Raw genomic sequence first — 13,540 nt, 5'->3', positions numbered from 1 at the left:
AGCAGGGTTCCTAGCAGGCCACTCCTGGGACCCCAGCCCCAGATGCTGAATTCGAATGTGGGGTTCTGGGGTTGTCTATAGTGCCCCCAAGTGGAGAGCCGAGGCCAGCAGGTCCTCCCAGGAGGCATGGCCCTGCAGCCGGGTCATTGTAGACCACGCCTCCACATGGCCCGGGTCCTGGGCACCCATTGCCCCTCTCTGGACCCCAGGCCCTCCTGACCACTCCCTGAACCCCTGGATTCCTGCCCTTTCCAGCACCCTTGGGCCTGGCTGGGCTGTCCATCACCACGAGTCACTGCATCACAGCATGGCACAAGGGAGTGTTCTGTCTCTGCCAGCGGGGAGGCGGCTAGCACTCAGGCCAGAGTCACCCTCCAGACACAAGGCTCATGGTCAACAAGAAATCAGAAAAGCACGCACAACCTTTTGACACTTCATTCTTTCAACAAGGATTTACGGAGCGGCTACTCCCTCAGGTGCAGCACAAAGCCCCAGGCTGGGGTTGAGTCAGGGCAGCCTCCCCCTGGGTGCTCAGCCTGCTGGAGGGGCACTTGTGGCTGGCACCCAAGGGTGCTCTGACATCTGGAGCCTGAAAGCAGAAAGGGCTGAGGGCTCTGAATGGGGACTTCACTGCAGGAGCTCAGTGAGAGGTTCTGGAGCCTGAAGAAGAGCAGGGCCTTTGGAGCTGGGACGGGACAAAACCCATCACCTCACACACTAACTGTGGGCAAGTCACACCAGCACCCTGTGCCTCCGTGTCCAGGTCTGAAAAATGGGGCTGACAACTGCATTGAGGTTGATGCAAGGATCAGGTAAGTGAATCCAGGAAACTTGCCCCCAGCTCGGCTTGGTGATGCTGCTGTGGTCCTGTGTGTGAGTCTTGGGAGGAGGGCTCAGATGTGGCTCCACAGGGGCTCCAGGTCTAGACAGGCCTGGTCAGAAGCCTTGCTGCACATTTTGGAACCTGTGACTTCCAGCCTGTGTCCTGCTCCCAGCAGGCCTCAGGGAGCGCTGGTGAGATAGGGCCACCAGAGAGCAAGCGTCAGGCAGTCAGGAGAGGCACTGACCAGCGTTCCCTGGTGGGAGGGCCACCCTCAGCTGCGGATCCTGTGCTGCCTTCTTCTCGAGCCAGGGCAGCACAACTCACGCTCCTCTTGGTAGGAGCTCTGCATGAGATGGGATTTCCCTAGCAGTTTGCCTGCAACCTGACTGACCCCTTTTCCTGTGCTGGTCTTTCCTCCAGAAGCCCATTTCGCGGCTGCCTGTGGAGCCCCATCCTGGCATCTTGCTGAGGCGTGCTGGTTGAGTTAGAAGCTAATCTTGGAGAATGTGGATGGCCCATCTGTCCCTGCACCTGCTGGCCTGACACTGGCCCAGGATGGACACCTGTCCCTCCTACAGTCACCAGCCACCTTCTCCCTTCATGGTTCTGAATGTCGGGGTGCTGCACATGTGTTGTGACATTTTGGGGAGTGAGGTCCACAGCCCCATTCGAAGTTTTCCTGAAGAGGAATGGCGATCTGACAGCGTGGAGGAAGCGGAGTCAAAAGCCTTTGTTACTTGCAGGCAGAGCCAAGGAGAATCCATTGGCTTATTCCCAGAGAGCATTTGGCCATCCGTGGCTCTAGTTAGAGAGTGCAAGCAGAGGGAAATCATTGTTTGTAGGGGATGATTCATGACAAATAATCTAGCACTGCCCATCAACAAGGGTGGGAGGGTCCAGCCAGCCCTGGCAGGGCTGCACAGGGATGCATGATGCTGGCTGGCTCACTCCTGTCATCCAGCACTTTGGGAGGCTGAGATTTTGAGACATTTTAGCTGAGGAGATTTTGAGACATTTTAGCTGAGGCAACATGGTGAAAACCCGTCTCTACAAAAAAATAGAAAAATTAGCCAGGCACACCTGTAGTCCCAGCTACTTGGGAGGCTGAGGTGGGAGGATTGCTTGAGCCCAGGAGGTAGAGGCTGCAGTAAGCCAAGACCGTGCCACTGCACTCCAGCCTGGGCAACAAAGTGAGACTCTGTCTCAAAAAAAAAAAAAAGCAGCAGATGCTGGTGCCATGCCTCTACAGCCTGCAGAATCATAAGCCAAATAAACTTCTTTATAGCAGCACAAAACAGAGTTATCCTTTATAGCAACATAAAGTTATCCTTCATAGCAACACAAAACAGAGTAATACAATGTTCCTGAGGGGACGCCCTTCAGGCCCTCAGCCTGTTGTAGCCACCTGTCCTGGGGCAGCGAGTAGGCCAGACTGGGGCCAGATTGAGGCCGGTCAGTGGGCCCTCCTAAGGTCAGCTCCCCCATCCGTCTCCCACCCTGAGCCTCACAGTCCTCACACAAGTTTGGATCATTAGTCTGAAAGACATAGTCCCAAACACTGGTCCCCAACATTGAAATATTGAAAGACGCAAATCTCTAAAGTTTCAAATCCCTAACATCTACAGTCTTGAAAATAATAATCTCGGGATAGTTGCATCATGTTAGGTGGAGCTACTGCCTTGCTTGGGGCTTTATCTGGAAACTGAGAATGGTTTAAGGGGATGCGGATGGATGCCAAGTTGACAAGGGGTGGACCTGTGGACTTCATTTTGGGTGTGAACTCTACTGGGTTAAGTGATACCTAGAGACCTGGGAGATCATTATTTTGGGCATGTCTGTGAGGTGTTTCCAGAGATTAGTGTGTGAGTCTGAGGGACCTAGGTGGGGAAGATCCACCCTCAATGTTGCTGGGCAGCATTCAATCTGCTGAGGCCCAGGGAGAACAAATACAGAAGGCTAATTGGTCTCTCTCTGAGAGCTGGGACAGGCTTTTCTTCCACTGCCTTGACATCAGAGCTTCAAGCTCACTGGCCTTTGGACTCTGGGACTTACTATACCCATGGCCCTCCTGGGTCCTGAGGCTTTCATTCTGAGCCACCCTGCCGGCATCCCAGGTTGACTGTGTGTGTAAGCATTGTGCGTGTGTATAAAAACGTCAAAACTTCCTCAATAAATGAAGAGATGTAATTTGTGTACATCTGCAATTGTGAGAGATGAAAGTTCTTGCCATCTCCGCTCTTTGGGCAACTGTGTGTGTGGTGGTGACGCATGATAGATTGACTTCGTCAAAAGACTTAGGTTGTTGGTCATGATATGACTGCAGATATAAAGCCAGGTGCACACAATTACCAAGCATAGTGACATGCATGTATACATTTCCCATTTTGACCTGTTTCTTTATGAGTATAGTTTGTCTGCTAATAACTCACACCCATGTAACTGTCAGTATACCTGAGTGTTTATGCTTCCAAAAATATGTATTATTGCCTATTTTATTGGGTAAAGTGGCTGATGATGTGTTCTGTTGTGTTTTTATGTTTCTCAAATAAATCCTTTAAAAATGTAAGTATCTTTTAAAAAATTAAAAAAAAATTTCCCAGAATTATATTTCCAGGATTTAGATCTTTCGGGATTGCGATTTTCGGATTTTAGAGTATAGTAATTTTAATATTTTGGATTCTCAACACTTGGGACTATGGCATTTGGGATTGTGTCTTTTGCGATTCCCACACATCCTGGGCAGACTCACTGGCTCTCTGCTTTCCAATTACAATGTGCAGCTCTTTCTCCCCATCAGTTTCAGGCCCTAGCCCCTCTCTCCAGCCCCTGCATGAGGAGCAGCTAGGCGGTTGCAGCTTCGCATTGTCTTTGGCGGTGGGCTGCCTGAGCTGGTGGGTTCAGACAAGGATGCCTCCACATAAGCATGCTACCCTCTGCATGCCTGAGTCCTGCCACCCCCCACCCCCAACACAGTCCCCACATCAGGGACAAAAGATAGAGATTTGAGTCCTAGGCTCTCCTGAAAGTGGTCATGAAGACACATGCAGTTCCTGGTGCGTATGAGCCTGTCCTACAGATGGGGCTCAGCCATGGCTGGCCCGAAGGCCCCCACTTCTGGCTGGCCACAGAGGAGGACTTCACGGGCCAGGAGGCTACAGCGGCATTCTGGGGCACTTGCAGAGACCCCTACTTCCTGCTGGCTGTTCAAAGTGAGGCCCAGGTTTTCTGGATGGTGGCCCTGGGAACTCTGCCGGGCAGCAGGGGCTGAGGGGGGCTCAGAGTCCAGCTGACTGCCGTGTGCCACCTGCTTCACAGCCTCTGTGCTGAGCTGCAGGGGCTGGTCCTCCACAGAGGCCCAGGCCTGGACACCTAGCCCGGTGGGCTCCATCCTGAGCCAGCTCAGGTCCTGGACACGATCTCGACACCTCTGGTCCTGTGTGCTGGCCGAGTAGGGCAGGCCATGGACAGTGGTCATGCTGGGGGAGCTGCTGGACTGTTTCTGCTCCAGCACGTCAGGGCCCCTGGCCCGGCACTGTCCAAAGAGCCCACTGCCCATGTCTTGCCTTGGAGGCCATGGAGCCGGGGTCTGGTCATTTGAGTTGATCTTCAGGGCTGCCACATGGGCCACACAGCCTGCCAGCATGGGCTCTGCATCCAGAGTGTCACCCCCATGAGCCGGCCTCCAGGGGCCTCGGAAACACCCCAGGACCCGTGGTGGCCCAGGCTCCTTCTGGGAGCAGGGCCAGGCAGAAGGGACTGGGGCCTTGTTTTTACTGGAAGTATCTGTTGTCGAAGTGGCTGCAGACTCCACAGAGGAGAACAAGCCTTCAGAGTGACCTCGTGTCTCTTCCTCTCGAGAGGCATCCCTGGACAGTGTGCCAGTCCCTTGTGTGGCTCCCCCGAGGGCCTTGCTCTCTCCGGCGAGCAGGCCTGTGGTGCCCGGGTGTGCCCACAGCTCCTGCCTGCTGGGTGCTGAGCAAACTGTTGCCCCCCCTGCATCTGAGGTCAGGCCTTCCCTGCCCCCCAGCTTCTCTGTGGGTGCCCTGGGGGCTCCCTGGGGACCAGGTGGAGCTGCAGGCTGCCCAGGGGTGGGTGGGGCACGGGGCGTGGGGCCTCGGCGCAGCCAGCTGACAATGCCCATGGTGATGGCAAGCTCAGTGTCACACAGCTTCAGCAGGCACTCCTTGCCCTTCCAGGAGCTCTGTAGGAAGCCCTGGCTGAGGAGGTCAGGGCCTGGTGCTGGGGCCAAGTTCTCCTCGGCCCCCACTCGGAAGCTGCATATGGACAGTGGCGTCCCCAGGGCTGGCCCTGACAGACTCTCAGACACGCACAGGTCATCATCTGGGCTGGGGCCAACAGGACCCTCGCTGGGGTCGTGGAAGAGCTCATAGAGGGCGTCCCCACTGTAGCTGTCCCGTGGGAAGGTGGCAGCAGGAGTGCCTGGGCTCTCAGCTTCCTTCTTGTCCTCCTCAAGGCCTGGCGAGAAGGAATCATAGTAGCCCTCGTCACTTGTGGACACAGATTCGGGCTGCTCACTCTTGGGGGTGCCTGTGTCGACGGAGCTGGCTTTGGAGCCACTGCGAGGGTCCCTGCAGGGGTAGAGGGGCAGCTCCGCGAGCCCAGCTGTGTCCAGCCGGGGTTGGTCCCTGTCTGTCCCCTGGGGGCCTGAAAGCCACGGGCCTAGCAGGGCACGCTGCTGCTGACGCACTGAGCGATTCACACTGTCCCAGAACCTGGTGAAGTCAGAGGCTTCATTCTGGGCGGGTGAGGCCAGCTGCTCCACACTGCCCTGGAGAGGACCCCTGGGAACCTTGCTCTCCAGGCCCTGAGCAGCCTCAGTTGGGCTCTCCGGGCCCTCATTCAGCTCCAGGGATGGCACCGAGCTCTCATCTGCAAAGACCTCCCCACAACCCGTGAGCGAGTCGAAGCTCTGGAGTGAGGCCACGTCCTCACACAGGGCCCTGCAGAGACCAAAGGATGCATCGGCCAGGAGCTCGCTGTCCGAAAGGTCCTGGCACAGGCTGTCCAGCCCCAGCACCTCACCTGTGGGGAGGAAGGCTTTGCTTCGCCGCCCCCCAGGGTCTGACGGGTCCCCTGGGGAGGGCAGGCTTTTCCCCTCGGCCGCCAGCGAGGCCAAGTCCTCAGTCTTGTTTCTGCGAATGTGGAATAGGTTCCGAAAGCACTTCTTGGGCCTTTTCAGGGAAATCCTTTTCCTCGGGATGCTCTTGGCCACAGCCGGCACGAAGGGCATCTGGGGCACAAAGTGGCGGTAGTCGATCATGCGCCGGCTGCCCGGGGAGCCCGGGAAGCTTGCACTGCCCACCAGCTGCCCTGTGGCAGCCGTCGCCCTGCCTGCCCCAGACATGCTGTCGTGAGTCTTGCTCTTTCGCACCGGTTTGAAGGTGGCTCCGCAGACGGCTGCGGGTCCCCCTTTGGGGTCCAGCTGTGCCCCTTTGTTGGGGCATCTGTCGTATTCTTGGGCACTGGGGCTGGCTTGAGGGCCCTTCTCACTGTGGGGCCTCTGTTGCCCTCCTGGCAGGACTGACCAGGGGCCTGCCCCCTCCCTGGCTGCAGCCACGGCTGCTGGGTCTGGGGGTTTCTCGTGGGAAACCTGCAGGCTGGACTTGATGAAGGTCTTTCCTCTCTTCAGCTCCATGCTGCCAGTGCCCCGGCTGCTGTGGAAGAAAGCAGGAGGCACTCAGTATCATAGACGGGAGGGCCCTGGGCTCTGGAAGACCCTGCCTACCCCTCTCACACAGCTCACTCTCTGCAGGGGCCTCTGTCCCAGGAGATCCTCCTTGCAGGTGGGGGAGAAAGATGGGAGCAGCCCTAATGGCACACAGTAGGAGCCAAAATGAGAGCTGCCTGGGGCCTGGTGACTGCTGCACCCGTGAGTGCTTGACTCTCCCAATCCCCCTTTTAGCTTATTTGGCCCATTCAGACTCCCGTGTTCTGTGTAGAGTGCCCAGCATTCTACAAACAGCTCCTTAGTGTATCTGTAGCATGTCCTTAGGAGTGGGTGTCATGGCCCTTCTGAGTGGATGGGCAGAGGATCCAATTACGGCAGTGGCCTCCTTCATCAGGCAGCTAAAGGGACGCCCACGCCTGCCTGCTTCCTGGGCTGAAGGCAGTTGGCCCTCAGCTGGGACTATGGGGGTGTGCATACTGCAAACTCCAGGACTGTGTGCCTGTGCAGGGAGGCAAGACTCCATCTACAGAGGCCATCAGGCAAGACACAGCCCGGCACCTCACGGTGCAGGCAGAGCATGGACAGAGAGGAACCAGGGCCTCATGGTGGGAGGTGAGCATGGGACACAGGGTAGGCAGGCAGAGCTGCAAGGGTAGGCAGCCACCACGTTTTGTGCACCCATCACCGAGACATACTGACGCCTGCAGTGACATGAAGAGAAGGTTTCTGATGCCTGGTCTGAGTTCAATGGGAAAGGGTCCTGGGATCTGCCCTGGGCATGGAGGTGGACAGGTGGCAGCAGTGCTAGCCAACTGACTGTCCCGGCCCAGTTAGGGCATCCGGCCTTACACTGAGATCAGTGGGGAGCTACAGCCATCTTCCTATGGGTGGGTAGAAGCAGGGACTTTAATGAAGTTGGCGGTCTAGGGCCACGCACCTGACCTCCAAGTGGAGGACAGAAAAAATGAATTGTGAGCAGAGAAGATTGCCAGAGGCAGTCCAAATGGACTGAGGATGGTGAGCAAGACAGATGGAGGCTGCAGGGGTAATGTAGGCTCTTCCAAAGGGAAGAACGCCAGGGTTCACCAACAGCAGGGAGAGAGAAGTGGGCAGGGAGTTCTGAAGGCCAAGGCTTGGATCTACACCAACCACGTGGGACAGCTCGAGGAAAGGCTTGGATCTACACCAACCACGTGGGACAGCTCGAGGAGGGAAATGAGGGGAGGAGGAGGGAGGTGAGCCAAGGTGAAAGAAGAGCTAGGGTTTAGTTTTAAACATGCTGCCTTGGGGTGTGTTGTGGAGACCTTCAGTACCCAGGAAGAGAGAGCAGACTGAGCCCCACTTCTCTGTTCCCCTCACCATGTCCTCATGGCCCTGGACTCAGCCTGCTCCTTTCACCCAAAACACCTCTGTATGCCAGGGTCTCCACTTTTCTCGGTAGTGAGTGGCCTGACAGTCAGTTGTTTGTCAGTCTGGCCAGGGAGAGACTGCGGCTGGCTCCTTCGCCTCTCCATAAGGACTACCCGGAGGCAGCCTTGCACTCAACTCCCAGCTCCTGGCTGTGAGGAAGCCTGCAGCAGGCACGAACATGACCTGGGGCTCCGTCAGCCGGTGTGCCTTTCACACCCCACCCCAAGTAAGCTTTGCAGCTACCTGCCAGAGACCCTGAAATGCTTCTTCATGAGGACCCAGTGGGGCGAGGGACTGCCTCATAGCCCAGTGGGCACGTTGCGGCCAAGAAGATGGGAAGGGGTAGAAGAGCTGGCACTGCAGGGGCTGGCAGGGGCAAGCCGACCAGCCTCCACCCGCTCCCACCCAAGGGAAGTGCTTCCTCCCCTTGGAGGAAGCACCTCAGACTTTTGGTTGGAGGATGAGAAGTAGTAGGCACCATGCCAGGAGAGCCACAGAACCTGGGCTGGGCTCCGGCTGCAGCTCAGCTGTTGCTGGTGGCACCCTGGACAGAGGGAGTGCCCTGAGCAGCCACACTGGCTTTTCTGCCTCATGCCAGATGGTGCATGCCTAAGCCTTTCCCACCCTGCACCTGCAGACTTTCCACTCTGCACAATCCTTTGCAGCCGTGATAAGGCCTCCGCAGCTCTGCTGGGCTTTGCTGCACACAGCACAGGGCTTACTCTCCAAGCTGTGGCTCAGATGACCCTGGCTGGAGTCTTGGTTACACCCACCTAACCAGGCGGACAGCTTGGCCCGTAACCGTATGAGGGGCAAACTATTGTAACCCCCATTTTACAAAGGATAAATTCAGATTCAGAAAAATCAATGAACTGACCCAAGTCACACAGGTGTTAAGTGACACAGTTGGGATCTGAACCCAGGTCTATCTGATTCTGAACCTGACAGTCTATAAACCAACAGCTCAGACTCTTTTGTGGGAAATCTCAAAGTAGAATAATAAATGTGTTTTCATGAAAAATATTGTAAAACACAATGAAAGTGAAGATTAAAAGCAAGAAGAGTAGCTCATACAGATTTAGAAAAATTATAATTGAAGGTAATAATAATTCCTATGGCAGGAAACTTTGGAAATATTCATTATGAGATCTCTATTTCCCTTATTCTTTTCTATGTTTTGGAAAAATCTTTTGATTGACATTCTGTTGGAAATAACTTCAGCCAGGCACAGCAAGGATTATTTCACTGGGTGTAGAATTTTGCAACTGCAAGAACAAAAATGTTTTATTTGATATAGACGTCTATAAATAAAACTACCAGTTTCTCAGTTCTCATAACAGTCAACTGATTTAAAATCAGGAACAGTTGGAAATTTCATTCCACTCTGAACTTGAAAATGATCCTTTAAAATAGCTGTCATTGCTATAGATGGCCGGACTCAGTGACACTAACAATGCCAAGCCCATCTCCTGAGTTTATTGAGCACTTTGCATAGAGACAGGACAATAAGCGTAGGATACAGAATGAGGAACCAGAAGCTTAGCAATACTGGAGCATCCCATGAACTCTAGTCTGTGTTCGGTCCTGTCCAAATCCATATTAAAATGTTTTATCGGAACCTGTCTCTTTGGAAATGTGTGACCTATGATGGGGGTGGGAACTCCCTGGGTGGTTGGAGGGCCCACTGCTTGGCTGGAGGCTGGCTGAGAAGTCAACTCCTGTGACAATTCTCTGGGGCAGAATGGGATTTATGTGGACAGCCAGATGCTGGCCTTGTCACTGCCTGAGGGCAGAGGCCAAATGTGTCCAGGCTCTCAGTTGCAAAAATGCACACTGTTTTGTAACCCTGTGGCTATAAACCCCTGTCAGTGGAACCCCAGCAAGAAACATGACAGGTCCACTCCCACAAGTGCCACATCCCTCTGCCAAGGAGGGTTCAGACCCATCCCTACCCTTCGGGTGCCTTCTTGTCTGCAGGGCTCAGCAACCACCAACTATTCATTTTGGTAGTTGGTTGCACTCCCCAACGAGATTGAAAATTCTTTAAGGTCCAGGACTCCAACTATAGTAGGCGGTGAGCTATTAATTAATTAAATGAACTATTTTATATTTGAGACATCTTAGTCAAATGTTTACACCTAAGTTCCCTAAACAGAATGCAGAGTCTGAGATTTTAATTCTGTGATACAGTTTATGTGAATCATTTTCTTCCCTCCCTCCCTCCCTCCCTCCCTCCCTCCCTCCCTCCCTCCTTCCTTCCTTCCTTTCCTCCCTCCCTCCCCTCCCTCCATCCTTCTTTCTCCTTCCTTCTTTCTTTTCTTTCTTTCCTCTCTCTCTCTCTCTCTCTCCTTCTTTCCTTCTTTCTTTTCTTACTCTGTTGCCCAGGCTGGAGTGCAGTGGTGTGATCTCAGCTCACTGCAACCTCCGCCTCCTGGGTTCAAGCGATTCCCCTGCTTCAGCCTCCTGAATAGCTGGGACTACAGGCACGCACCACCATGCCCAGCTAATTTTTTTTTTTCTTAATTTTAGTAGAGATAGGGTTCCATCACGTTGGCCAGGATGGTGGTTTTTATTTTATTTTATTTTTTTTGACGGAATCTCACTCTGTCGCCCAGGCTGGAGTGCAGTGGCGTGATCTCGGCTCATTGCAAGCTCCACCTCCCAGGTTCACGCCATTCTCCTGCCTCAGCCTCCTGAATAGCTGGGACTACAGGGCCCGCCACCACACCCGGCTAATTTTTTTTGTACTTTTAGTAGAGATGGGGTTTCACCGTGTTAGCCAAGATGGTCTTGATCTCCTGACCTCATGATCCACCTGCCTCAGCCTCCCAAAGTGCTGGGATTACAGGCGTGAGCCACCGCGCCCAGCCGGCCAGGACGGTCTTGATCTCCTGACCTCCTGATCCTCCCACCTTGGCCTCCCAAAGTACCAGGATTGGGAGGCTTACACACAGGCGTAAGCCACCACTCCCGGCCTGTGTGCATCATTTTTTAAGACTGTTCAGTGACACCAGGGCCCTGGGCTGTCTTTCATCTCTAAGACGAATTTGCAAGTTCCATGGGAACAGGGACCACACAATGTATTTACTTAATTCTGTTACAGGGATGTGATATTTAAACCAAACCTTAAAAGACAGAAGAGGACACCCAGGCAAAATACACTGGACACATATTCCAGGCAGAGAACACCCTTCAGAAAGGCCCCGAGGAGCAAGAGAAGTAGAATATTTAAGGATCTGAAAGCGGCTCAAGTGGCCAGAGCAGCAAGCCAGAGGGATGAGGCCTGGAGATGGGCTGTGCACACCACACCCGGCCTGAGGTCTCAGAGAGGGCCATGCTTTTATCTGCAAGCCACGGGGAGCCAGCCTTCCAGGGCGAGTGACAGAGGCCAATTCTCACTTTCAAAGATGCAGGTGAAAATGGACAGCGGAAACACAGAGGCAAGTTAGGAGCCAAAGCAGGGTTTAGCGGAGAGAAGCTGGTGGCAGAAACTCCTGTGTCTGTGCACCTCCCATCACAGTGTTTTACACGGCACACACAGATATGAATTTATTGCAAATTGGGCAAATGAAGTTATTCTACTGGTTGCTTTTCTACATGACCAACTCAGGCTTAGCTGCCCAGGTTTTTCTTTTTCCTTTGAGAAGGTAATTCTGTGCCTTTCTTTCCTTTCTTAACCTGAAAGTGTCTGGGTGTTTGATTTCATGGAGCAAAATAAAAACCCTGGAGGAATACACATGCCACAGAAACGCCTTGAGACAAAAAAACGTTTGGCTAATAGTTTTGGTGTTTTCTATGCCTTCCCCGGTATGCAGGAAAGTCACAGCAGTGTGATACAAAGGACTGTATGGTGATAAAAAAGCGCAGGCCCAGGGACCTCTGGAAACTGGGCTGGTGGCAGAGCTATGGGGCAATAGCGTTCTCGGTAGTAGGCTGCCTTGTCATGGGAGGGCTGGAGTGAGGGCCACTGTGGGGAGGGAAAGCGACCGTGCTCTGGGGTGGGGGTGGGAATGGGGAATGAAGCAGAAATAGAATCTGCGGTGAGAGCACCACCAAGCCACCCAACCCCCACACTGGGGAGACAAAGGGCCCTCTGGGGAGGGAAGGTCCTGGCCCACCTCCTTGGAGGGCGCCTCTGGGCGGTGCTGGCCTGCTCAGGGGCAAAGAGATGGGCCTCACAGCCGTATTGGCTCTCCCTCAGCTCCTGCATCCGCCGGCGGAGGATTTCTCCGCTTCCCTAGCCCAGACCTAAAAGGGTCACCGCCCCCAGGCCCCTGACTGCGCCGGGAACCGCTGGGTGGAGGGTGTCGACCCTGCTTCCTGCCCTCAGCCCGTCCATCGCGCCAGATAACGCACCAAATTCCCCAATCCTCGCCCTCCCCACCGGGGTCCACATCCGCGGGGCAGGACCGACGCAGCCTCTCGGGGCCTTGGCGACTTACCGCTGGGGGCCGGCAGTGCAGCAGGGTGCGGCCGCCACGGGCTCGGGCACCGCGTCGGAGCGCGAGCCGCGCTCAGCACCACGGTCAGCTCCCGGCGCCGCGCGCCGCGGCCGGGAGGGGGAGGCCCGGCGCCCGCACCCACCCACCGCGGCTCCAGGGGCCCCGCGGGGTCGGGCAGGCGAGGGTTAAGCCGCCGGAGGCCGGCGGGAGGGGCGGGCCGGCGCTGGCGCGCAGGGGTGGCGAGGGGGCGCGCCGGCCGCGGTGGGGGCCGCTCCGCCAGGCTGCCGCCTCCCTGCGCCGCCGCTCGGGCCGCGCTCGGGTCGGCTTTGTTCGTATCGCCCCGTCTCTTTTTCTGGGTGTCTCTGCCTCCCACCCGGCCGCGGCTGTGCCTCCCTCAGGCGCAGTCGCCTCCCCTCGCCCCCGTGCGCACGGCGCCCCCGCCGCTGTCCCCTCTTCCGGGAGCGCACAGGTGTGGGAGCCCCTCCCCCTCGGCCCAGAGACCCAGCCCTGCCCACCGCAACACTCTCGGAAGGGCTCGGCCACCCGGAGCCTCGTCACGAGTCCTACCCAGGATTCGGAGCGGGCCTGCAAGAAGGGGCAGGCCCGGCTGGGGTTGCAAGGCAGGGTCTTCCCTTGGAGAAGGGACCTGACTCTATTATTAAAGAGAACGAAAGAGGCACTTGCCCTACAGGTACTCACTGTATGGGGTCTGCTGGTGCTGTGCCCTGCCGCAGTCTTGGGGGAGGAGCAGAAATGCTGTGGGGACCCTCTCTCCGCAGAACTGAGGACGAGGGGTCTGCACCTGTGGTTCAGTGCCTGGGCCTGGGGTGGATTAAGTAACTCCAGGAAGGCTCAGGCTGCAGTGCCAGTAGTGTGGGGCGGGGGTGTGGCGGGGGGGCGGGAGCACACAGTCGGTGCTGGAGAGAGGCTGATGCCAACAGGAGGCTCGCGGCCGTGGTGTGCCCAGGCGGGGCAGGACGGGAGGACGCAGGAGTACCGGGTCCACGCTGAGGCTGAGGCTGAAGGGAGGGCAGAGCTCAGGTGGATGACGGAGGCCAGGTCTTCCCCTGAGCTTGGTGGGCTCCCTCCCAGTCACCTTGTCCGAGAACCCAGGAGAGAGTCCCCTTGCTTTGGACTGGTTTGGTTTGCCATTCCCCTTGACATCGTCTTGCCCCA

The 13,540-nt window shown here is 55.9% G+C and overlaps 1 protein-coding gene across 2 annotated transcripts; it reads right to left on the bottom strand.

The window, feature by feature from the left end:
• Nucleotides 1–421: 421 nt before the first annotated feature.
• On the bottom strand, nt 422–13,297 carry AMER3 (APC membrane recruitment protein 3). Of its 2 annotated transcripts, none has more exons than XM_030801284.1 (2): nt 13,064–13,297; nt 422–6,498 (listed from the first exon to the last, which is right to left on the bottom strand). In XM_030801284.1, the coding sequence occupies exon 2, from the start codon at nt 6,477–6,479 to the stop codon at nt 3,894–3,896; it is 2,586 nt and encodes an 861-aa protein (XP_030657144.1). In that variant the 5' UTR covers nt 6,480–6,498; nt 13,064–13,297; the 3' UTR covers nt 422–3,893. The 2 variants fall into 2 exon arrangements, with proteins under 2 accessions (XP_030657144.1, XP_003278201.2); XM_003278153.3 differs by lacking the exon at nt 13,064–13,297 and adding an exon at nt 12,365–12,838.
• Between the last annotated feature and the right edge of the window lie 243 nt (nt 13,298–13,540).

The sequence above is a fragment of the Nomascus leucogenys genome, chromosome 20 (genome assembly GCF_006542625.1).
Source record: "Nomascus leucogenys isolate Asia chromosome 20, Asia_NLE_v1, whole genome shotgun sequence".
Taxonomy (NCBI): domain Eukaryota; kingdom Metazoa; phylum Chordata; class Mammalia; order Primates; family Hylobatidae; genus Nomascus; species Nomascus leucogenys.
This window is presented reverse-complemented; position numbering and strand designations above follow the sequence as displayed.